The 27,262-nt window shown below is 41.2% G+C and overlaps 1 protein-coding gene across 7 annotated transcripts in view; it reads left to right on the top strand.

The window, feature by feature from the left end:
• Window positions 1–27,262, top strand: part of rap1gapb (RAP1 GTPase activating protein b) — a 94,024-nt gene that overhangs the window by 33,590 nt on the left and 33,172 nt on the right. For 4 of the 7 annotated variants that reach the window (XM_084426040.1, XM_084426039.1, XM_084426036.1 and 1 more), the window contains exons 1-2: window positions 14,992–15,094; window positions 20,839–20,874. In XM_084426040.1, the coding sequence (XP_084282166.1) occupies window positions 15,051–15,094; window positions 20,839–20,874 (80 nt within the window). In that variant the 5' untranslated portion in view covers window positions 14,992–15,050. Of the gene's footprint in view, window positions 1–14,991; window positions 15,095–20,838; window positions 20,875–27,262 lie in introns of those variants that run through there. The other 3 variants (XM_084426041.1, XM_084426043.1, XM_084426042.1) reach the window with 1 other exon arrangement.

Raw genomic sequence — 27,262 nt, 5'->3', positions numbered from 1 at the left:
ACTGCAGATTTTACCCAGACACACACACATATGCACACAGTATTTCACTCTCACACTTTGAAACACATTCTTTGTGACACATTCTTATCTCCCTTTCCCTCTCGCTCGCACACGCTCTGCTCGACTGTGATGTCTCAAGCAGCCTCGGTCTGCCGGCAATGCTCGCTCATCTGGAGGTCAGACACACAGTTGGGGGGGAGAAATCGGTCAAACAGAACAACACGCTGGCTAAGATCGGTCAACCCGAGCAGTAAGCCATGAAACGGCTTTGAAGATCTCACTGAAGAGCTAAATCTAAATCTAAATCTGAGCACATAGGGAGTAGGCAAGCTGTAGCGAAACATGAACACGCAGATTCCCGAAATGGGGAGGAACTTAACCGGGAGAATTACACAATCCTCATGGTCGCTTTAAGGAATGAACTTGATTTTTAGAAGATTTTCCCCCATACTAAACTCTCCATTGCATTACTATTAGCCACATGAATTATTCATGTGCTTAGGACAGATGATGCGTGACAAGTTGCTTTAGGTGATCAAATGACCAGTGAGCAACAGTAATGCTTGCCTTAGCAAACACCACTCGCCTTGTCTGTTATGTTAAAAACATTGCAGGAAGAGAGATGCTGGAACCTTGCTCAGATGGAGGTTATTTGATTGGTATAAGGTTGACTCCCGGCATTGACAGCCTGAGGCAGTCTGTCTCTCATAAGCACTCCGTGAAAACTTGTGTGCAGGGATTTTCTTCCTAGCAGATAGCAGCTGTAAATTGATGTGTTGCTGTCGAGAACACATGCTGTAGTCGTTCACGCCGCACTTGGTAAATAACATGCGCTCTTGGAAAAGAAACACACACACCAGTGTGTTCGCATATGATTGTCCGTCGCTATCTAAAGTGCTGAAAGAGAGAATAGACCTTATTCGCAGCAGCGCCATCTTTGATTTTTTTTTTTTACGTGAATTAAAGCAGGGTTGTGAGGGATAGACGTACATATCTTCAGTGGGTTTTACTATTATTTATTTATTGTGTTTTTGGAAGGTTCTGCTCAAGAAATTACAGTTGACAAAAAACTCCAGAAAACATGAGCTGTGGAAAATTAGTGATCTAGGAGCTTTAAACAGCTTTTTTAGCTGATGCCTTTGAAAACACTGTTTATCCCTCACAGCCTCACAGTTTATCCCTCACTTTCATACCAGTCATGGCGCTGCTCTGAATAAGGTCTATAGTGTTGTATCTCGCAGAAGACAATGATACTTGTTGCCAGGTAACCACACCTGACATTGAGCAGATGGTAGTCATCAAACCTCATTCAACAACACTTCTACTCTCACCAACTCAGGAGTCTACATTTAATTGTAATCAGTTAAACTTTCAGTGCTTAATCCTTAATAAATACATTTTATTTATTTATTTAAAATTCTGTAATTTACGGGGGTGGCAATCGGATTCGAATTAGCTCTTGAAAAATGCAGGTAGTAACAATTTGCTACATTTACTAAAATTCTATGCAGTGTGTACTGAACCGAACTGAACAACTGGTTGTTAATGACGTATTTTAACATGCATCAGAAATGCGGACGGTGTGGTGAAAGAAATCACAGGGAAAGCGGTACGAACCTTGACTCATTCTTGTTGCCGTACTAGAAAAACTGCGAACAAGAACAAGCCCGCAATAAGCCAAAAAAAAAATCCAAATGCTTTATGCTGAAAATAAGAACAAAATGTCGTGACCCGCACCTGCTCACTTTAATAACAATGTAAACTCAATTGCTTTATGAGCGACAAGCCATGGCAACACAGCAAGAGCGTGCTCTGTAAAGCAGTCTTTCCAAAGCAAAACATGATGATTCCCGTCAACTGTGCTTTAGTTAAAATGGCTGAACATACAGTAATGAACAAATTTTTTTTTTTTTGTTGCTTTAATATTTCTTTGGTCAGAATAGCAGATACTAAACACGTGAGATGCGAAAACTTTACTATGGTTACCACAGTGTCAATCATCGCAATTTTGGGACTAAGTCGTATTCTGTATGCATAGAACAATAATTTAGGTGACTCACTCCTGCTTTTTAACGCGGTTGTCCTCCTGAAACTTTACAGTGTGTACATGGCCTATAAGTACCTGTACTTTGCCATTATATGTGAAGCTTTTATGTAAATTCTGACCCTCATGTCATTCCAATCCAAACATTCCAATTTTGTACAGAATTTCCATTATTGGGTGACACTTAGGTTGAGTAGGAGCATGTGTGCATGTGTGGTTGCGTGGGCTCGCACAAATGAAGTAACATTATAATTGAAGACTGATTTATCTTTGTTTGTACATGTGGTACTGTAGTGTGGTGTGTTGAATTATGGGATGTGCATTGATAGTGTAGTACCACATGGTGGCAGTGCTGATCCAAATCCATTTCTGCCACATTTCTGCTTTACACTTTAAGCTTTTCAGGAACTTACTGCCCAGGCCTGAATTCAGATAACCCACTCCATTAAATTCAACAGAAACCACTTCAGCCCATAGCCTTCATTTAGACATGTTTATAGAAAAATACTGTCCAACTTAATTCAGATCAGTTGATAAATGTTACTAAAAGCATGTGTGTCTGAACATCTCAGGTTTCAGGCACCATGCTGTTTGTTCTTTTAAAGGACTTTTTCGACCTGTTCTTAATTGTGTGTGTGTGTGTGTGTGTGTGTGTGTGTGTGTGTGACAGAGACTGTTAAAGACTAATTAATCTCCTGGTGCCCTTCCTGTATCAGCTGTTCATAGATTAACCAAAGTAAATAGTCCTGTTTCTACCTCCATGTATCCTCACAGAGAACATTGAGACAGTGAGAGCAGCTCTGCATATCCGATTTTTTAATTTATTAACGTTCAGGGCGAGTATGTTCATATAAATGTCCTGAACAGTAGCAATGCCACAAAACAAGCAATTAAAAATGTAACTGTAAGCTGTAAGATTTTGCCTTGAAACAGTGGGTTGGACTCCCTTTGGCCTTCAGAACTTCCTCAATTCTTTGTGGCTTAGAGTCAACAAGGTGCTAGAAACATTCCTCAGAGATTTAAGTTCAAATTGACATGATGATATCATGCAGTTGCTGCAGATTTGTCGGCGGCACATCCATGATGAGAATCGTACTTGGTTACTTACGTAACCTCGGTTCCCTTAGAGATAAGGGAACGAGTACTGCGTTGCAAACGCTGTGGGAAAACTCCTTTTCTCGAGAATATTGAAGCCTTTATTTTAAAACGCATTGCTGCAGCATAAGCGAGAGCATCAGGCTCGCGCGAGCTAGCTGATAGGCTATGCTGCATGCAACTGCACGAACCAATGGCGAGAGAGCAGAGGCGCACGAACCAATCAGAGAGCTTGGCGCCCTGCCATACTCGAGCGCGCCAAATAGGGCGTGGCAGAAGAGTATAAATACAGAGAAATCTCGCCATAAAACAGGTCTAATCGACTGAACGAAAATACCTGATGTTCGAGGATAGCACGGCAGGGCAACGCAGTACTCGTTCCCTTATCTCTAAGGGAACCGAGGTTACGTAAGTAACCAAGTACGTTCCCTTACGAGAATGTTCTCTCGTACTGCGTTGCAAACGCTGTGGGAACACTTTTTAAAACGCCGTGCTAAGTCTCGTGGCTACTCTAATCCAGGAATTTCCGGGATAGAAAGTAGCCAGAATACCACAGACCAGAACATCGGGTCTAAAGATACTTGGTGTGTACATAGGCTAGGGCGAAAGGGGCCAGCCCATGTAAAGTTCCCATACAACTTAGAAATTTAACCCGGATCGGAGAGCCGAGGTTAGATTGAGAGAACCCGTGCTTGTAAAGCAGGGACCTCTAAGTTATAAAATCTCGCAAATGTGGACGGAGCTGACCAGCCTGCCGCCGCACAAATGTCTTCAATAGAGACACCACTAGTCCAAGCCCACGAGGAGGCGATGCCTCTCGTGGAGTGAGCTCTGACACCCATGGGGCAAGGAAGGCCCAGTGAGGTGTATGCTAAAGCAATAGCATCAACTATCCATCTGGATAGCGTGAGTTTCGTGACCGGCAACCCTTTGGTTCGGCCCCCGAAACAGACAAAGAGCTGTTCGGACTGCCTAAACGAGGCCGAACGCTCCAAGTATAATCTCAACGCTCTAACAGGGCAGAGTGTATGAGCATCACTGTCTTCTCCCGAAACTGGGAGGGCCGACAGCGAAATTACCTGCGCTCTGAACGGAGTAGAGAGCACCTTAGGCACGTAACCGTGTTTTGGCTTCAAAAGGACTTTAGAGTCGTTGGGGCCAAACTCAAGACAGGAAGCGCTTATGGAAAGCGCATGTAAGTCCCCTACTCTTTTGACTGACGCCAGTGCCAGTAACAGAGCAGTTTTCAGGGAAAGGGACTTTAGGTCCGTGGACCCCAAGGGTTCAAAGGGGGGTCCCTTGAGGGCCCGTAGAACCAGAGAAAGATCCCAGGCCGGCACTGAGGGAGGCCGAGGCGGGTTGAGCCTCCTGGCTCCTTTAAGGAAGCGAACAATAAGGTCGCATTTTCCCAGAGAAGAGCCAGCCACCAAAACGTGAAAAGCCGCGATGGCTGCCACGTAAACTTTGAGTGTGGACGGGGAACGTCCCGCGTCCAACAGCTCCTGGAGAAAGGAAAGAACCAACGGTACTTCACAAGAGTGAGGGTCGAGGTTTCGAGCCTGACACCAGCTGGAAAACACTGACCATTTAAGGTGGTAGAGACGTCTAGTAGACGGAGCTCTAGCCTCCAGAATAGTATTCAGGACGCCCTCTGGGAGGTCCTGGGGTAGCCGTTGAGCGGCCAGGCATGAAGGGCCCACAAGTCGGGACGGGGGTGCCATATCCTTCTGTTCGCTTGAGCCAATAAGTCGCTCCTCAGAGGAATTGGCCAAGGGTCTGAAACTGACAGCTGCATCAGCTCTGGGAACCAAGATTGGGACCGCCAGAGAGGAGCTATCAAGAGGATCGCACACCCCGTGTTCCTGATCCGTTCGATGACCTGAGGCAGCATCGAGACCGGAGGAAACGCGTAAAGGGGACGATTGGGCCAGTCGTGGGCCAGCGCGTCCTTTTTCTTCGAAAAGAAGATTGGGCAGTGACAGTTGTCTTCTGAGGCGAAGAGGTCTACCTCTGCCTGTCCGAAGATTTCCCATAATAGGAGAACTGTCTGGGGGTGGAGAGACCATTCCTCTGGGGGAACGTTGCCCCGAGAGAGCATGTCTGCTCCTGTATTCAACGTGCCCGGCACGTGAGCTGCTCTGAGCGAGCGCAGATTGGTTTGAGCCCAAAGTAGCAGCTGGGTAGCTATGGCGAGCAGATTGCGGGATCTGAGACCGCCCTGGCGATTTATGTAGGACACCACTGACATGTTGTCCGTCCGGACCAAGACATGGTGTCCTACCAGGTGTGGAAGGAAGGTTTTTAGGGCCAGAAAAACTGCTCTCATCTCGAGGCAGTTTATGTGTAGGCGTTTCTCCGAGCTCGACCAGAGGCCGGAGGCAGGCCTGCCCTCGTACAGGGCTCCCCAACCTGAGTTGGAGGCATCTGTCGAAATGACCCTCCTTTCTGAGACCACTCCCATGCTCACGCCCTGCTGATACCAGCTGGCGTTCATCCAAGGGGCCAGTGCTAGAATGCAATGCTGGTCCACCCTGATGTTCAGGATACCTGTACGCCAAGCGTGAGGGGGTACCCGAGGTGCTAGCCACAGCTGAAGAGGACGCATGCGCAGTAGACCTAGTTGGAGTACTGAAGCTGCCGAAGCCATAAGGCCCAAAATCCTCTGATACGTTCGAAGGGGTACATGAGTGCCCTTCGTGAACGACGCGGCGAGCTGTTGGATTGAGAGAGCGCGGGTAGAAGTGGGCCACGCTCTCATAAGTACGGAGTCTAGAACTGTTCCCAGGAACGTAATACGCTGACTGGGGGACAGAATACTCTTGGAGAAGTTCACCCTGAGCCCCAGGCATTCTAAATGACTGAGAAGCCAGGCTTTGTGAGTATTGGACTCCGCCTCTGACTGAGTCAAAATGAGCCAGTCGTCGAGGTAGTTCAGGATGCGCATTCCCCGCTGTCTCAGGGGGGAGAGAGCTGCATCCATGCATTTCGTGAACGTACGAGGTGCCAGTGCCAGTCCAAAAGGTAGAACTGTGTACTGGTATGTCTGCCCCTCGAAGGCGAATCTCAAGAATGGCCTGTGGTGGGGGTTCACTTGGATGTGAAAGTACGCGTCTTTTAGATCCACTGAAAAGAACCAATCGCCTGGGCGAATTTGCGCCAGGATGTGTTTGGTTGTAAGCATTCTGAACGGCCGTGTCATGAGGGCTTTGTTCAGATGCCTGAGATCTAAAATGGGTCTTAAGCCGCCGTCCTTCTTCGGAACGAGGAAGTAACGGCTGTAAAACCCTGACTCGCTTAGTGCAGCGGGAACTCTCTCGATAGCCCCCTTTGCCAGCAGACCCTGTACTTCGGTGCGGAGGACATGAACTAGTGTGCTCCTTACTGAAGTTTGAATAACCGCTCGAAAGCGTGGTGGTCTGCGGGAGAACTGAAGCGAGTAACCGCGCTTTATGATGTTCATTACCCACTCTGAGACTCCGGGTATGGCCTGCCATGCCAGAGCCCGATGAACCAGAGGTATGATCATATCTGAAGACTGAGCGCCCGGAGACGGGGGCTCGACTAGACATGAAAGTGAAATTTTGCTCGATTTGTGCTTTTTGTGGGTCGCTGTTAAAACAGCGTTTGTGTGCAGAGGTGCATGACAGATAGCAGGCCCTATTTCTGCATTTAAAACTACTCCAGCCGCCTGAACTGAAGAGGGGGCTGTGAGCAGTGTTCGAGCGATCTTCGGGGCTGGTCCGGCCGCGGCGGGACATGAACCCCTCTTTCTGCCGGTTAGGACGGCTTCTTCGGCTCGAGGTCGAGCGTGAGCTTCGGTCTGGGTCCCTGGCGCTTAGGGAAAGGGTAACGTTTCGCTGGCTTTAAGCGCTGACCGGTCTCAGCCGCTGGGCGGGGCTGATGAACCTGAGGAACTGACTTCTCTGGCCGCGGCGCGCTCTTGGGACGCCGTGAAGCCGAGCTGGAGCGTTTGGGGAGAAAGTGCTTCATAGCACTAGAAGCCTTCTGTGCTTCGGTGAAGCGCTCCGCGAAGCCATTGACAGATGGGCCGAAGAGACCAGATGTGGAGATCGGAGAGTCTAAGAAGGCGGTTCTATCTGCGTCCTTGATCTCCGTCAAGTTAAGCCACAGGTGGCGCTCAAGCACAATCAAACTGGCCATGCTGCGGCCGAGAGCTTGAGCGGTGGTCTTCGTGGCCCGAAGCGCCAAGTCTGAAGCGCTACGGAGGTCTTTCAGGGTGTCCGGGAGAGGGCCTGACTCATCCATGGAGCGGAGGAGTTTGGCCTGGAACGCCTGAAGTGTGGCCATGGCGTGAATCCCCGAGGCAGCTTGGCCAGCGGTGGCGTAGGCACGGGCGGCCAAAGCTGAAGTGGCCCTGCAGGGCTTAGACGGCAGCGTCATCTTAGACCTCCAACTGCCTGCAGTGGGAGGACATAAATGGACGGCGACCGCTTCTTCGATGGGGGGAAGAGACACGTAGCCCTTCTCTTCAGCGCCGTCGACAGAGGAGAGCGTGTGAGAAGCGGAAGCGCGCGTTCGCGCTGAAAAGGGCGCGCGCCAGCTTTTAGTGAGCTCCTCGTGGACCTCCGGCAGAAAAGGAGCGGCGCGCTGACGGGGGGCCTGTTGGCGGCCCGGCAGGTACCACTCGTCGAGGCGGCCTCTTGCAGGTTCAGCTGGGGAAAGCCAGTTGAGTCCTAGTTCGTCGACAGCGCGAGACATGACACGGAAAAGTTCGGCGTCGATGTTCGCACGTGTGTCAGGACGATCGCTCAGAGAAGAGGGGGCGGGGTCCACAGAGCCCGACCATTCCTCGCTCTCGGATGCCGCCACAGAAACAGCGTCATCCTCATCCGCCGATCCGCCAAAAGAAACGAGTCCCGCCGCTTCGAGAGAGGGGCGTTGGTCGCTTCTCGCGAACAGAACCGGGGATTGGGAGGCGGGTGAAGCACGCGGGGAGAGACCCGGCGTGAGCTCTTCAACCTCACCGCTTTCGGGGATCCTCTGATCTCGTCGCTTCTTCCTACGGGGCTCGTGGGGCGCCGAAGACGGAAGTGAAGCGGGTTCGCCCTCTGAAGTAGCGAGGGCGAGACGTGACCGGAGAACCGCCATGGTCATGCTGTCGCAGTGTGGACAGCCGCCTTTAGTGAGCGCTGCCTCGGTGTGCTCAGGACCGAGACAGACCGCGCACAGTGTGTGTCTGTCAGACACATGCAGGGAAACCCCGCAGGACTCGCAAACAGACATTTGAAACAACGCTGTTCGCGCGCTGTGAAAACAGCGGTATGCTCTTTTAGATAGTGCAAAAAGGATACTCGTCGGATGCCACAGGGAAACGCTCAGCCGGCGATCTGCGAGGATGATCTGCCAAAACCTGAAGCTGTTCCGCTGAAGGGCTTCTCAACGACGAGCGGCTTCTCTCTGGAGATTTCAGCGAAGAGGTGAGTCTCGAAGCTGAAGGAGATTAGATCTGTTTTATGGCGAGATTTCTCTGTATTTATACTCTTCTGCCACGCCCTATTTGGCGCGCTCGAGTATGGCAGGGCGCCAAGCTCTCTGATTGGTTCGTGCGCCTCTGCTCTCTCGCCATTGGTTCGTGCAGTTGCATGCAGCATAGCCTATCAGCTAGCTCGCGCGAGCCTGATGCTCTCGCTTATGCTGCAGCAATGCGTTTTAAAATAAAGGCTTCAATATTCTCGAGAAAAGGAGTTTTCCCACAGCGTTTGCAACGCAGTACGAGAGAACGTTCTCGTAAGGGAACTCCCATTCCACCACATCTCAAAGGTGCTCTATTGGCTTGAGATCTGGTGACTGTGGAGGCCATTTGAGTATAGTGAACTCATTGTCATTTTCAAGAAACCAGTTTGAGATGATTTGAGCTTTGTGACATGGCTTGTTATCCTGCTGGAAGTAGCCATCAGAAGATGGGGACACTGTGGTCATAAAGGGATGATCATGATCAGCAACAATACTCAGGTAGGCTGTGGCGTTTGATGCTCTGGTACTGAGTGGCTCAAAGTGTGCCAAGAAAATATCCCTCACACCATTACCGTACACCACCACCACCAGCCTGAAGCGTTGATACCAGGCAGGATGGATCCATGCTTTCGTGTTGTTTTTACAAAATTCTGACCCTACCGTCTGAATACCGCAGCAGAAATGAAGACTCATCAGACCAGACAATGTTTTTCCAATCTTCTATTGTCCAATTTTGATGAGCCTGTGCGAATTGTAGCTTCAGTTTGCTGTTCTTAGCTGACAGGAGTGGCACCGGTGTGTCTTCTGCTGCTGTAGCTCTTCTGCTTCAAGGTTAGACATGTTGTGCATTCAGAAACGCTCTTCTACAGAGCTCGTTGTATTTGAGTTACTTTTGCCTTTCTATCAGCTCGAACCAGTCTGTCCATTCTCCTCTGACCTCTGGCATCAACAATGCAATTTTGCCCTTATAACTTTTGTTCACTGGGTATTTTCTTTTTTTTTAACCTTTCTTTGTAAACCCTAGAGATGGATGTGTGTGAAAATCCCAATATATCAGCAGTTTCTGAAATACTAAGACCAGCCCGTCTTGCACCAACAGCCATGCCATGTTCAAGTCACTTAAATCACCTTTCTTCCCCATTCTGATGATCAGTTTGAACTTCAGCAGATCGCATTGACCATATAAGTTGCTGCCATGTGATTGGTTGATTAGGTATTTACATCAATGAGCAGCTAAACAGGTGTACCTAAAGTGGCCAGGGAGTATATACAGTGATATATAATATATAATATATAATATATATATATATATATATATATATATATATATATATATATATATATAGCCTTTAGCATATACATATAGGCCTATATGTCACGGGCTGAGTGGCTATAATGAGCGCACTACGAAGGAATATCACAAATAAAGTCTTTAATTATTAATTAAACCAGGAACACGCAGGAGATAACAGGAACAATAATCCTTCAAACATAACCATGTTAACAGACGATACCGGACAAAGAAACTGAATGAACAGAGGGTTTAAATACACAGGGATATTTAACGTAACCTGAAACGCGTACATTAGACAATCATGCACAATGGAGACAAACTAGCAAAGGGAACAATGGCAAACATGAACAGAACACAGAAAACTGAACATGCACGTTATATGTATAATATGTTATTTTATAGGATATGCCTATTCAGGGCCAAACCTGCCAATGGCTGGTGACTTAAGAAAATTTACCGGCCAAAAATATATATTTTTTTCAGCCATGAAACATCTAGATCAGTCCTTATTAAAGTTACAAAAGTTATTCAGTCAAGAGCAATGAGTGATTTTTCTTTGTCTTTTGTTTGATTAAAATTTTAAAAAGACAGCAGCAGGATTTTTAGGCTGCTGTCACTTTAAGAGCTAATGCATGGATTCAATATACTGTCACACATGCGTTTTCTTTCTCAACTGTTTACGTTCACTTAAGACATAACTGAGTATGTTTACGAGGATACGTGCCAGGACAGTCATTTTGACAATTTTGTTTGAATATGTCTGTTCAAGCGCAAGAAGATGTGCAAGAGAGCTCAATTCTGTTTTCGCGTGCTGTCTGAGACGCGGATTTCTGGGTTGCAACTTTGCGTTGTTATAATTCATACTTATTTTACCGACCAACTGGCAATTGACACTGTTTTATATACTCACCATACTTGATTTTTACTCTTGTTTGGCGCTTGGTGAATGTTCATTTTATGCCCTGTGTCTATTATTTTACCTACTGATACTATCACATGATCTTAAAGCTGCAGTTCGCAGTTTTTCCTCTTTGTCGCCATCTCTGTTCGAAATCTGCAATTGCGGTTATTCGCGGAATTATCAACTTTACGTGGGTTGTGCCTCGGCACGGCACAGCGCGGATGAATCCAATGTTTTGAGGAGAATGTGCGGCTGTCAGTCGCCGTGCCGGTGTGGATCCTGTCATTCGCAATCACAGATTCTACTTTTTTGGAAGTATGACCAACATAAGAATTTTCACTGGAAAATGTCGTCTGAACAAGTAAGTATCATCCAATTTTGTTCTGCCCTACTAAGGGGAAAAAACCATTGCAGTAAATCGCGCCGATTAAATCTAACGATCGCTTATCCTATCACGTCAAACCGTGCAAATTATACTTTGTTCTCAAATTGTTAATGTTAACAACATCAGCATTGCGTGACTACATTTAATGCCCTTCCGATATTTATCCTTGTTTTCGCATGAGCCCGGTTACAGTCTCTTTTTTTCTCCGAAGTCCGAAGTCTTTCGCGTTTTACAGCGGGTGAATCTCCTGGTGATTGTCGTTTGAACCTTTCTGGATCCGCCATCGAATTGATAAGTTTAAATCAAGTGCTGTGAGAAAAGGCTATAAATCTCCACCTCCGACATCCTCACTCGCAATATAGCCTACTAGACGAGACTCCTTCTTTATGTGTACAGATGTGACGTAATGACGCAAAGACATGCTCAAATTTCCCATGGGAATCCACCAGTCCCACTGGAATTAAAAACTAGAGATGCACCGATTGATCAGCTGGTGACCGGAATTGGCCGATTTTCACGTGATCGGCCGTGACCGGCGACCGGCCGGTCAGTCTGACAAATGCCGATTTTATGCCGGTCAAATGCACTCGGGCGCCATGATTAACATCGCGCAACATCAGCATCACACGCGTGCACACGGAACACGCATGTAGGAAACCTCGTGAATTACGTCCGTTCAGACCTCAAGCGCGTATTTTTTTTTGGTGTGCATGTTAATCAATGAGTGCATTCACAACGGGAGCAGGAGCAGCGCGTGAGCGTCAAGCAGGAGCGTCGCGAGCAGTGAAGCGCGTGTTTCGGCACCGAGTCTATTTGCTGCACTGCTCACGCTCAATTAAAGGGAAAGCACACTTTTGATGGACAAAATAGCCTAAATAGGGTTTCACAAAAAAAGTGCCCAAAATGCACAGAATTTGCGTGTTTTAACAAGAACTGCAGTAGGCTATGTCAGAAAAGAAAACGAAGACTAATATTTATAGAAAATGTACCCATTTAAACTTGTTTTATTATTCAGTTTGTACAAGTGATTGCAATAGGCCTGTGTGTGTGTGTGTGTGTGTGTGTGTGTGTGTGTGTGTGTGTGCTTTGAGAAATATCTTTAGCCTATACTGCAAGGCTATATTTATTTTATTTTTTATTTATATATTATTTTATTGCCATTCCCTGTTTTCATACAGTTTAGTTTGCTAAATACATATATATAAAAATTATTGGATATTGAATGTGAAAAGGAAATGGTTCTTCCATAACACTTTAGATGTGTGTGAATTACCCACACCTGGAGTAATTTATATAGTTCTATTTTATAGCGTTTATCTGTTCAAAAAAATATGTAGCCTACTATGCAAATTGTAAAATGTTCTATTACAGAAAATATATAAAATAAATATTTGTGTGTGCTGTAAAGTGGTTAGAAAAAATGAAATCGGAATCGGCTAAAATCGGTATCGGCAGGTCAAACTTAATGAAAAATCGGAAATCGGAATCGGCCCAGAAAATTGTAATCGGTGCATCTCTATTAAAAACATTATTACAAGCTTACCGTTTTGAATCGAGCTAAGGCAAGCAGATAGTGTTGAACACTGGCTGGTTATGTTCTTGCTCAAAAATTTATTTTGGATAATTTTTAACCCAAAAAAGCTACGGACTGCAGCTTTAAGCAAACAGTAATACCCACCGATAAATGAGACTCTCTGAAGAGACATCCCTTTAAAAATGAATGGTCACCTTTCAGCATTAGCTGTAGAAGAAGAGCCCTAATGGTTTTTGTCTCTGACGGTCCGACCCCAAAGTGATTATAAAATGTCCTGTATCAAAGACACAAGCCGTCGTCCGTCTCTCAGGTCATGACAGTATCTGCCACCCAACGGATAAAATAATCTCTTTTACTGAGCTGACTTTGGATGTCACCTTGGGTCACTTTTGATTGTTTTAGACTCATTTTAGGGTGTTTTAGTGATGAAGGATTGGGGGCTAGCTCAACTGGCACAGCACAGGCAATTATGGGTAGTGCTATTTTTCTTTTCCTAAAGAGTTTTATGAGAAGCATTAAGACAAATTTTAATGAAACATAACTGAGATTCAAGTTTAATGAGCTATAAAAGAGTAATGGATTGTTACCGTAGTAAAAGTCATCCTACTATTAAGTTAAAAATAAAAAAGATTTTTTAACAACCAATGTTATTTTTAACTAATTGAGAGAAAGAGCAGCGAGTAAGCACAAGATGTTTATTTACTCTGAGCTCTCCGTCAGCTGATATGAGATGAGATGAGATAGTACATTGTGCTGTTGCCAATGTTTCCATACAGTAAACACCCATTTATCTGAGCCTGAGGTTACCAAAGGTTATATATGTTGTCTTTAAAAGGTCTGCCTGAGAAAATGATGTTTTAAATGTGTGACAGTGTCACAGTACAGCTAGTTATCGACTGAGTTTTAATTGAAGAAGCTTTAGTATGTTTAGTCTGAATTTATTGAATGTAATTTATCATGCTGACTAATTTCATCAGTTGTACCGGGCCAGTGGGAATGTTTTATTAGAACTTTATATCCAGTGTTGAACAGATTTGTTTTTATATACGAGATGTTTTTATGAACAAGATATTGTTCAATACGACCACAAAAAATATACACAATCACATGACTTTTGTTTGTTGTTGTTAAACATACATTTTATACATTCATTCTATAATAGACATGTTTTAAATGTCTGAATTAAAGTCATTTTTATTTTGTAAGCAAAAATGTCAGTGTGTGTGTGTGTGTGTAGCTGTCCTGAGCAGCTAATGGAAAAAAAAACATAAAAACAGTTTTCGTCTCAAGGCTAAAAACCTTGAGAATGTGTTACAAATATTTAAAATAGACAGTCTTTGTTGTTTCTACATTAATTTGGATTCCGTGTGAAAATATGTATTACAATATAAAAATATATTAATTTTTTTTTTTTTTTCTAAAAGGAATCAATACTTTTATTCAGCAAGGAGGCATTAAATTGATCAAAAGTTACAGTAAAGACTTTTATGTTACAAAAAAAAAAAAAATCTATTTCAAATAAATGAAATAAAACTTTCTATTCATCAAAGAATCCTGAAAAATTTTTTTTTACACAATTGTTTTCAAGATTGATAATAATAATGAATGTTTTTTGAGCAGCAAATCAGCATATTAGAATGATTTCTGAAGGATCATGTGACACTGAAGACTGGAGTAATGATGCTGAAATTCAGCTTTGCATCTCAGGAATAAATTACATTTTAAAACATATTCAAATAGAAAACAGTTATTTTAAATTGTCATTATATTTAACAACATTGGGTTTTTTTTGCTGTTTTTCAACATTTTTGGTATTTTTAATCAAATATATGCAGCCTTAGTGAGCATAAGAGACTTCTTTTAAAAACATCCCAAACTTATATATATATATATATATATATATATACATTTTTTATTTTATATATATATATATATATATATATAGCACTTAGTTCATAAAATATGATGAAATCGAATGATATTGTGGGAGCTGAATCATACAAAAAGACACATTTTTATATAGTTTATTTTTTATTAATCATGGCTAGGTTTGGGTCATACATATTTCTACAACTTATATTTCTAAGAACTTACCACTTGGTTCTTTTCATCACGTGTCTAGTAAGTGAAGACATCATTTGAAAAGCGAGCACCTGCCCATAGCTGTGGATCCTCTGTCTCAGGTAGTGAAAGGGAGGGAAGAGAGGAGGGATAGGAAGCAGAAAAGGAGGGACACACTCTCACACATTGAGACAGAGGCACAAAACAAGTGAGTCTGAGACAGAGACGGAGGTGAAGAGACTGTCGAGGGAAAACAGAAGAATGTCTCACAGGAAGAGGAGCTTTACTTTTGGAGCATATGGGGGGTAAGAGCGTGTGTGTGTGTGTGACAAGGACAGATGATGGTGACTTTGATATCTCATTTGTTCTGTGAGGAGTAACCATTCACAGAGCAGGAAGCACATTGCTGGATGTTTATATGCTGTTGTAGTTAATGTTTCCTGGCTGCTATGGTTTATAGATGCTAACTTCCAGTTCTAGGATGCAGATGTTGATTGGTCATACATTCGTTATTATCAGCAAACATGATGTCTTATAATCAATGGTAATACCATTTCAGAATGCTTTATTTTGATTGGTTCATGTTTCAAGTTGCTGATTAATGTTCTGCAGGGCTATGAAGGGCTATGAATCGATTGGTTTGGTTAAAATTTTCTGAAGAGACACGATCGCTTTATATGATGAAGCTTATATGATTATATGAGGAAGTTTTAATTTAGGATTTTATTCAAATATAAACTGAGCAGAAGCTCAAATGTGCTGTGTAACACTAGAATGGACCTTATTGGTTCTTGCTGAAGCTCAAACATGCTGCGTAACAGGAGAATTAACCTCATTGGTTCTTGCTTGAGCTTCCGTTTACCACCACAGCTGATGTGTGAGTTGATGAATAACTGCATAAATTGAGTAAAGTGAGTTGATGAATAAAAGCATGAATTCAACCTGTTCATTATATAAAGTGGTCGTGTCTCTTCAGAAAATTTGGACTAAACCACTCAATTCATATATGGATTAGTTTTACTATCTCTTTATGAACTTTTTGAAGCGTCAAAGTGGAGGGACAGAAAGCTCTCAGATTTCATCAAAAAGAAAAACAAAAGTCTTACAGGTTTGGAATGACATGAGGATGAGTAATTAAGGACTGACACAACAAAGGGAAATTCTCTTTCTAAAAGTAGACATAAATTTTTTTGTTTAATTTATTCATAAAAACAAGTTATTACTTATGCACGTGTCTTTTATACTTGCACATGTTGTGCCTGCTTGGTTAGAACGGTTCAGTTGGAACGCTGAGAGTTTGATGATGGTGAGATGATGTCAGAGATTGCTAAGATGTCTCTTCAAACAAAGAGGGAAACACGAGTCATGAAGTGATTTGTGACATTCGTCTTGTATCTATTGCCTGGCTGCAACTTTATATGTGAAGTTTAAAGCACTTTTGTGTTGAAATAATAGATCATATAAATAGAGCACCCTTAATGATACAAAAAAAAATTGTATTGTGCTACATCTGCTGGTCTTTGGCATTTCACCTACATCACCAGGTTTAACAGGTTTGTATTTTGGATTGCATAAGCAATCTGAAACCTGTTCTGTTTGATCCAGCATGTTTACTGACACATGCTCGTACAAACACACACTGATCCCCCATTTGGTGATTTATAGGCTTTGTTTCCACAGTCAGCGGCTCGGCTCCAATATTTACTCCTGAACCCAAGTGTGTTTACAGTGAATTTGTGTTGGTAGAGGGGTTTACTTGTGTCATATACGGTTTGATTACATTTTTAAATTAAAATCAGTGTTTACAATTGCATATGACAAATTTTCCCATGCCTTTCACACCTATACACTCTTAAAAATAAAGGTTCCAAAAGGCTTTTTTTGCAGCGATGCCATAGAAGAACCATTTTTGGTTCCACAAAGAACCTTTCAGTAAAAAGAAACATGTTAAGAACATTTAAAGAATTTGTTTCCACTAAAAAGAACCTTTTGTGCAATGTGGAAAGTTTCCATGGATGTGAATGCCAATAAAGAACTTTTTATTTTTAAGAGTGCATTTTATAATATGAATTGAAGAAAATGTCTGGGATGCAGATCTGTATAAATCCTGTGTAATTTAGTGAAGTTAATTATTGAAAAATCGCATCCTCCTGACCTGTCCTTAAAGGGATACTCCACTTTTTTGGGAAATAGGCTCATTTTACAACTCCCCCAGAGTTAACCAGTTGAGTTTTACCGTTTTCGAATCCATTCAGCCGATCTCCGGGTCCGGCGGTACCACTTTTAGCATAGCTTAGCATAGATCATTGAATCGGACAAGACCATTAGCATCTCTCTCAAAACAATGACCAAAGAGTTTCGATATTTTTCCTATTTAAAACTTGACTCTTCTGTAGTTACATCGTGTACTAAGACCGACGGAAAATGTAAAGTTGCGATTTTGTAGGCTGATATGGCTAGGAACTATACTCTCATTCCTGCGTAATAATCAAGAAACCAGCAGTATAATGATATGACGCAGCGCCTGAAAATAGGTCTAATAGGTTAGACAAACTGCGTCATATCATTACGCCTGCTGGACTCGTGGTACGGCAGCAACGTTTCTTGATTATTACGCAGGAATGAGAGTATAGTTCCTAGCCATATCAGCCTAGAAAATCGCAACTTTTCATTTTCCGTCGGTCTTAGTACACGATGTAACTACAGAAGAGTCAAGTTTCAAATAGGAAAAATATCGAAACTCTTTGGTCATTTTTTTGAGAGAAATGCTAATGGCCTTGTCCGATTCAATGATCTATGCTAAAAGTGGTACCGCCAACTCAACTGTTTAACTCTGGGGGAGTTTCCAAAAAAAGTGGAGTATCCCTTTAAAATCAGCATTAAGTCATTTAAGAATATAAATTTAAGCACAAAGTACTACCATTTGATTCAATGGTAAGGTTTTGTTAACATTAATTAATGTATTACTGTAACTGCATGAACTAACCATGAGCAATACATTTGTTTCTGTATTTGTTCATTTTTAACGTTAACGTTAAATTATAAAAACACAGCTGTTCATTATGTTAGTTCACATTGCATTAACTAATGCAAACAATTTCAACTTATACATTATTTTGATAATGTATCTGTAAATAATATCCAGCCGGTTGTTATCTCAGAATAAACCCCTGACAGGGTGATCAGGACCCCGATGTGAAACTGAGGCTATTTGCCACATAAGTGAATAATTAGACACGAAATATTGATCCGAGTCGAAATATTTTATTAGGTCTTTAAACGCAAAGCTTCTGCAGAGAGAGCAGTTGCTAGCGCGGCAAGTTCGAACTAGACAGACATTTAAGGGATATGGTACACAGTCATACTACTTATTACACAGCATTTCGTCCCATAAATAATTATGGGGATAACCTGTACCTGTTTGTTATCTTATAATCCAACAGTGTACAAAACAATCGTCGCAAAATGGCAACAGCTGTGTTTGTATGAAACGAGAGAGCGAGTCCACAATACTGGATGACTGTGCACAAAATATTGAGTTGAGTTTTAATATTTTATTAGCTCACCAAATGCAAAACCTCCACGAGGAAAAAACATTCCTTAGTGCTGCTGACTTCAGTAACCCGGATGAGCCTGTGTTATCTGTTTCCCCCGGGGAATAATATACCACTGGATAGCGCGATTGACCAATCAGAATCAAGTATTCCACAGAGCCGTGTAATAGTAAAGATTAAAGTCCAATTCTTGTAAAGGCAATTCTAAAAAAAAATTCTAAACACATTATAAATGTTAGAAATGTATTGCTAAAACATATTACAAAGACTGTGAACTGTGAAGTACTGAATTGTCGAGTTAGACCGTTAAACAGTTTTTCACCATTGCTGTGTTCCGGATTTTTTGGGCGGGGCTAAAACGGGGGCTCGATGACGCACTGAAGCCCCAGAGCTCCTGGACACGCCCCTACTTGATGACGCATTGGAGCCCCTGACGCTGCCCCTCCCCTAACAATATAGCACATTCATTCACATCAGTTTGCCGATCGCGAGTCACTGTCAGGAGTCAGGACTATTAATTACTACAGCTTACAGTTTACTAGCTAGCTATGCCTTCGTCACGGAAATGCGTACTACCTGGATGCGATCACGTACAAAACAGATCGGTGTCCTTATTTAAATTTCTGAAAAACGATCAAGAAGAGGTGGATTAATTTTGTGAAGAGCCACCTTGATGGACAGCTGAGGATCACCGCCAAAACCCGCCTCTGTAGTGATCATTTTACACGGGATAGTTTTATAAACTTTCGTCGGAGACAACTGGGATTCACTGATAACCCGCTGTTACTGGTGAATGGGGCCGAACCGACTATCTCCCGCCTCGGCCTTCATCCTCCCGTCGCGCCGACAACTGGTGCCATCGTCGGCAGTGCGAGCCCACCAATGAGTGTAAGTTGCCTTGTATGCTTATGTTATAATTATAGTAGGTAGTCCAGGCTCGAACATGTATGGCTTTGTAAAACCTAGGAGCATCCATTCCGGCTGTAGCGGTGACAGTTGAGTGTGGCGACGGCAGCTTTCCCGCGAGTGGGCGTGGTTTCAGCGCAGCCAGTGGACACGCCCCCAGCGTTTGAGAGCAGAGACCACTGCTCATTTTTTCAAGATTTTGATAGCTTATTTTATGGACTTGCCGGCTTTTTTTATCATTCAAATTTGGCTGGGTGGCTAATAACACCTTTTTCTGTGGTGTGACAAACTCAGAACACATACTTAATTTTGACTTTACAGGGACTTTAATAAATGCTGTAGAAGTGGAGTTCATTATGACTAATGTAGTTAACGCCCTGGGGTCGGTGGAGGCGCCGGGGCGATCACTAATATTAACTAATGAAACCTTATTGTAAAAGTGTTACAGATTCATTGAACAATATCATGTGGGCTAAAATAACATTTTAATCGATTGACACTTCATTGTTCAAAATAAATGTGGAGGACTGTTAGCTAAAGCAGCTAATAAAAGATCACTGTCCTTTCCTTCAAGGTAATGGAAATATTTGGTCCTCTAAATGCTCTACCTGAAGTGTTACTTCATTTTGTTGACACAACAGCCACTCTTTCCCCTTGCGCTCAGCAGAAGGTTGGAGGAGCACCAGTGCTGTGACTGACCTCCCACAAGCCCTGCGGACGTATGGCATTTAGAGCAAAGCCAGTAAATGGAGATATCCTGATGTGTCTGGTTGGAAAACGGTTACTTTCGGTCTCAATCTTTTGTTGAAAGATTTGATCAAGGTTATTGGTCCTTTTTCAACACGGGTTTGTAGAACCACCTTGTGGCAAGAAACGAAATGACACCAATTACATTAGCCAGGAAAATGAGGTTTCTTTTTCACGCAAAATTGCCATTGTATTCAGCTTTGTCTATTTTGATATTCAGTCTTATGAAAGGTCTTATTCAGAAAACATCTGACGGCTGTGCTGTTTTTAAACCGAGTCGAGTCATAGCGTATTCTTAGAACAAAGCCGCAGCTGCTCATAGGAGACACGTTAGAGAAGCTGCTTCTCTCATTAGCGTCTCACAACCGCAAATGCCCTCGGTACAATTGTACAGCTTTTTGTCAGGCAGAATTGTTGAGAATCACTCAAAACATTGTGCATAAGCACAAAGTAATAAGATCAGGGGTTAAAGGTGTCGCGGCCCGCACATTGAGCGAAGATGGCTTTTCAAGGGATTTTAGAGATAGCAATTGCTAATATAATTGATGATGTGCTCCAGTGGTTCTTCATTATCCTATTGGCCCTCACCCTTCGTTAACTTGATAGATTTGCTGAGTCATTATCACATCAAGTCAAGTGTTAAAGTGCATGAGGAGTTTGTCAGCGCTGAATTGATTATCCGTTAGCCTTTAGCAGGATGGTCGGAGATTGATTGCCAGAATGTGTTAAAAGTGTGAAATCAGTTAGTGCCATTTTGGGGTAATGGCTATAAGGGCTTTACAGTTGTGCCAGTATTGAAATACCTATTTTAACAATAGCATGTTTTTTTTTTTTCTTCACAGAGTGGACAAAACCTTCTCCAGGTCAAGACATATTTGGTAAGTCCTTCTCTTTCTTAAAGGTAGTTTACACACCTACTAGTGCTAAACCAATGTATATAATGTCAAGCATTATTAGCAAAACATTTTTAAATGTATTTAACGTATGCCAATATTTATACAGAAATTACTTAAAAACATATAAAAACTGAAAATGTTGTCCATTGATAAGTGTTTATGGGAACAAAGTGGAAATAATAACTGTGTTTCCAAGTTGGAAGTCAAATTTCAAGTGACGTTTTATTGGACTTTTCCAAGTAGGAATTTGGGAATTATTACTTTCCAAGTTTAATGGGATACAGCCACTGATCTATATAGAATGACATTATATAGATCAGTGGATACAGCACACATTCATTAATTGTTAAATTGGGTGCAGGTGGCTATATATCAAACTAACAAACAAAACCAATCAGTACATTTTTCTTGTGTTTTTATTTGTCTAAACATCCTTGTGTAGAACAAGATGAAACTTGAGAAGCAAAATTACAAATTAAAAGACTTTAATTTAATTCAGAGACTATATATTTTATATTTTTGTTAGCATAACAAATGTTTAATAACATACATTTTTAATGTGGTTTTAAAGGATTTTTTTTAATTGTTTTTTTTAGAAAAATCAAATATATATTTAATAAATATTTCTATAATATATTTTTATATAATTAATTTAAGTCGATTTTTTTTATTTATTTTTTCTAGTTTAGTGTACCACAACCCCTTAGGCTCTATTGGCTTTCATGTCATGATATTTTTCCCCACTGTACACAGAGTTTGGACACAAGGCACTAACTTTGTCATCACATTCCATTACCGTAAAGGTCACAAAAGTGGTTGTGAAGGCAGGTTGGATCTGGTTACCTCACGAATACAAGCAAACTCTGATATAGCTTTGGCATCAGCCACCCCCGCCCTATACTGCTGGTGGAAAGTTTTACATCTGCTTGACTGACAGCGTTGCTACAGAGGGAGCTGGTTATGTGTAAAGCTGGTTTATAATGGCTGTGAAGAAGATATGTCTGGAGAGAAGAGGGAACGTGAAGGGAGAGGGCGAATGCCGGAATATAATTATGCCGGGACCTGGGTTTCACTCCGCGTGTATCATCCCAAATGAGCGCCGCAGTGCATGCTAATGTGACGAGAGACCCAAAAGAAACGGTGCACATGTAAAACTATCTTTATTTTAGCTTTCTTTATACTATTCTTTGCCATCTCTCTGACTTTTTCTCTTTTTCGCTCTCACATACACAGGCAATAAGTGTTTCAACAGCTCGCTTTAGTTGCATAAAACATGAAGTAGCACAAAGTACCATTATCCTGAGGTTTTTGTTCCCTGGTAAACAGTTTTTTTTTCAGTTGTTTGTATTAGAAGACACAAAAGACGTTCCTTGAATATGAAAACACTATATCTAGAGTGCACTGTACAGTAAGTCGTTTTAATAGTATTATTATTACTGCTATATTAAACTTTGGCTTGTCACTCGACCTGCAACATAAATATAAATATACCTCACGTTGCGTGGCTGTAAAGATTGTATTTTTTTCATTGGGTGATTGAAGTTTTTAAAATTTTTTTATTGTGTTTTATATTTTTATTTCAAAATGCAATATTTATTTTTTTAACATTTGCTACATTTGAGAACAGAAAATTTCCATTATCTCTTGATGAAGCTGTTGGTTGATTATGTAACCAGTTGTGTGAAGTAGGCACAGTTATTGATCAGTTCGAGAATCTCAAAATGATCAAATATCACCCGATTAATCTGCCTTTTCTTTGGAAATATAAAAATATAACACTGTTTGTAAAAACACAATTTGGCAACAATCTCCTCAAACACAGTGCATACAGAAATGAACAGCCTGTAAAAACAGCTTAAATCACAGTTTTTAATTTCACCGTTTGCCTTTTCAAGGGCTCTTTTGTCGTGCATGTTTGGAATTTCACTGCACTTTGCATCCGAACACTTCCTCTCATATACGCCCACTGCCACTGTCAGAGCCTGTGCTGTTTAGAGACACAATGCTTTTATGATTAGACCTATTCAGATCAGTATTACGCATCAGCTTGGTATTCTCTTCTGTATGGCATGAATGTCTCTGCTGTTACAGTTGCCGTGTAGGCTTTTCTAGGCTGTTCTTTATCTTGCTGGCCTGAGAAAATTGTTAAGACAGCTCTCAGATTTGTAAGAAACAGGCTGTAAAAGGGCGTACGGAGGCGAAAGTAAAAGCTGTGCGCTGGATGTTGCGTCGCCATGTCCTTTCTCATGGGACGAGCAAGTGCTCGGGATGAAAGCTAACAGGGACAACAGGGACACTTTTAAGTGATGCTGTTGATGCAGCGTAGGTTGGATAAACTACTCTGAAAGGACGATGTTAATACTATGGTGCTTTGCTTTGCACTTTGGTAATGAATGATTACCGTGTTTATATACCATGGTATTTATATGCTACACCAAGGTACTTCAAAGAATGCCAAGGTAATACCATGCATGCATGTCTAGTACATGTCCAAAAATCCTTATACATAAATACCTATATATATATATATATACAGTGCTATGCATAAGTGAATACACCCATGCTAAAGTTGACTAAAAAGAGGAATAAAAAATCATATTTTGGAAATTGAACTTAATGCCTTAATTTAAAAAATTAGGAAAAATCCAACCTTTAAGGACACCAATTTTCTTTGTGAATGAATAATGTATCGTAAATAAATAAATGTTCTTCCTTAAAATACATGGTGCATAAGTGTGTACACCCCTATGTTAAATTCCCATAGAGGCAGGCAGATTTTTATTTTTAAGTATTTTTTTTATATTTATTTTTAGGATACTATGCATCCTGATAAAGTTCCCTTGGCCTTTGGAATTAAAATAGCCCCACATCATCACATAGCCTTCACCATACCTAGAGATTGGCATGGTTTTATTTCAGTTAGCCTAATAGCTGGTTTGATTTGCATTGAGAGATGATCTTATGGAAAGTACCCCATGCCAATCTCTAGGTATGGTGAAGGCTATGTGATGATGTGGGGCTATTTTAATTCCAAAGGCCAAGGGAACTTTATCAGGATGCATAGTATCCTAATTTTTTTTTTTTTTTAATACTTAAAAATAAAAATCTGCCTGCCTCTATGGGAATTTAACATAGGGGTGTACTCACTTATGCACCATGTATTTTAAGGAAGAACATTTATTTATTTACGATACATTATTCATTCACAAAGAAAATTGGTGTCCTTAAAGGTTGGATTTTTCCTAATTTTTTAAATTAAGGCATTAAGTTCAATTTCCAAAATATGATTTTTTATTCCTCTTTTTAGTCAACTTTAGCATGGGTGTATTCACTTATGCATTGCACTGTATATATATATATGTATATTACTGTGGTACATTGTCCAAAAAACACATTTTATTTTATATTATATATATAATATTTTATATTGTGCATAATATTTATTTAAAAAATCCCTGCCTATTAAACTTGTTTTGTTTTAAGTTAACACGGTTATTAGTCAATGCAATGTCTCAGAATGGTTAAATATTGTCCGATCACATAACTGTTTTCACTGGAAGTGGACATTTTAAACCATTTAAGTGTTTTTGGACTAAATAATTGCTGAATTAAGTCTTAATGTTGGATATAGCCAACAGCGCTTTGTTTTTTGTTTGTGTTTGAACTTTAGTTCACCCAGATTCTGTGAGGACACTGTCTAGTGAGGACAGCTCTGGTCTTTGAGGGACGCTATGTCTCACTGCAACATAATTTAAGTAATCTAAGTTGACAAGATAAGTATACCCCGAGAGATCTGTTTTCGCACAATGTCCTTCGGTCTAAAAGAGATTGTTAAAATGCTGTTTGAAACACGTTTAAGGTGCCATTGAAAAATTGTTCTCTGGTATAGTGTTTTGGAGCTCTGGAAAACATATTTCCTCTTACCTTAGTCTGGAAAGCATGAGAGCAGACTGGAACTTTAGTTGGGTGGGGTTTACAATGGAACAGATTGATTACATTTCAATTTCGTGCTGTAGTGCAGAGTCTGGAATTGTTGAGGACGTGGAACTGGTTGGACAGAGATAAGAAAAAAGTAATTATGCTAATTTAATGTATTATTTTATTTATTATATGTAAATGATATAATATACATATGCATATAAATACAAATAAATATGTAGCTTTCTATATATATAAATATCTATCTGTCTATCTGTTTGTCGACTCGATGCCCAGCCCTAGTCCTGATAATGCCAGATGTCTTATGTTACTAGTAAAAAGTGGCCTACAAATTATTTTAAATATATCTAGTCAGTGACAGAGTGCAAGCATATTCGTCTAAAATAATTCTGTATTTTCAGCTTCAGAATCATGAATACTTTTATTCTGGTGTCACCATTGTCCTGTGCATTGAGTTACCAGCACCAAGTCCAAGCCTAATTCATTTCCACCCCCAATATAATACCAAAGTTTGTATTTTAACGTTAACATTTTACCATATGTCTTGGAGTATCGCAATTATATCGCATCATAAGTTCAATATCGTGATATTTATCGAATCGTGACATGATCGTTACACCCCTAGTTTGTCATATTCAAAAATATCATTGTAAAGTAGTAGTTTTTTACTCCCCTACTAAAATGTCATTTTAAAAATGCATTGCAATGTCCATTCAGACTGTTTTTAGTGTAAAACTAGCCAGGTGAGAAAACCAACTGAAAGATTGTGGGACTGTTGTCACCTGATAGCCTAGTCTGAGTTGAACTGAAGGGGAGTTTTCTTAAAGCTCAAAATAAAGCTTTTTTATTGACTGATTTAGTGTATTGTTGCCTTAGTCTGTTGATAGCTTTCCTTGGTTGATCAATTCTTCTGATGATAATTATTTCTGAATGTAGTAAAGGATCCAGATTAACAACATTTGCTAGTTGGAATATTTTTAGCCAGAGAGTGATTGAGAGACGGGAGGTTTAAACCTGGGAATTTGAAAACAGACCTGATTCCTGTCAGATTTATTTTGGAAATAATTCCCATGACACCAAAGTGAGCCGAGAGCCTGGATAGTGTCGTGTCAAGATCAGACAGTTTGTTTGGAAGGATTCTTGTCAGTGAATATTCATTTCATCCATTTATACAAAGAAAAAAGTCAGGATATTGTTCCAAAAGCAGACAAAATTTGGGGCATATAATTCCAGTAATTTCCCATTTCATTTGCATAAATTACTTAATCAAACAAACTTTGTATGGGATTATTGTGTTTGTGTGTAACTATATTTTCAGAATGAGAATGAGCTTCAGGCCGTGTGTCCAGCAAAGCGTTTTTTTCCCGCGGCTAGCATATTTTTCCAATTGTTTTCAATGGGAGCGCAATGATCCTCACCGTCCCTTCCAGCCTTCCAATCACAGTGGAGGAAGGGCGGGACAAATACCACACCAACTAACTGCCACATTCTGCTTGCACAACGTCAACAGATGACAACAACAAGCATAGTAATGGAACAAAATAATTCAAAACAAGAGCCAGAGCAAATACTTTACATTGTAATGACATTTTTATATAGAAACAATACAGAAACAAGCTATCTGTGAAATGAGATCCTAGTAACAGTTCTGTGGATATTCCATAGCAAGCAAAGCTTCTTAACTTTAAAAATGCTGCGCTGCCAAAACACTCTCACTTAGGGGTTTTCAGCATAGCGCCTAGCGCTTTCAGCTGGTTAAAAACGCTTTGTTGGACACACGGCCTTATTGCCAAGTATGTTTACACATACAAGGAATTTGTCTTGGAGACAGAAGCTTCCACAGCACAGACAGAATGACAGCGACAAGACAGATAAATAAAAATAGACAATGTGTGAATGTGCATTATGTTATATACAAATGTAAGGGAATGTAAATAAGAGTTATTGTGTGGTAAATATAAGTATGAATACTGTTTTGTATTGCACATGTTTATTGCCCAGTGGGGGCATTTAATTTATAGATGGCCTGAGGAAAGAAACTTTACTTGTGCCTGGCGTGTGTACTGATGCTCAGTAGGGATGTTCACATCGACTAATTTGACAGGCGTTCAAATGTAAGTTTTCCATCTAGTCAAGAAGTAAGAAACCCTCGAAAGACTTGTGCGTGTATATATGATATTAATCTATGAATCAAACAGTCAAATCCCATAGCCGCACACTTGGAGAATAAAGCTCATTCTGATTCTGAAGCTCAGTTAATATTTTTCGGAGTTGAAGTGAATTCGCCATGGGCATTTGCTTGCTTCGGCTATCACACCTATGTGCATGTCCTGAATATGGTTACGCATGGCTCTAGTGGTATTATGCCAGTTTGAAATGGCACAGCTTGCATAAAACTTTTCTGTTTTATTTCTAATTCAAAATACTCTCT

Source organism: Rutilus rutilus, assembly GCF_951802725.1.
Source record: "Rutilus rutilus genome assembly, chromosome: 12".
Lineage (NCBI taxonomy): Eukaryota > Metazoa > Chordata > Actinopteri > Cypriniformes > Leuciscidae > Rutilus > Rutilus rutilus.
Note: the sequence above shows the minus strand (reverse complement) of the source record. Positions and strands in the feature narration are given on the sequence as shown.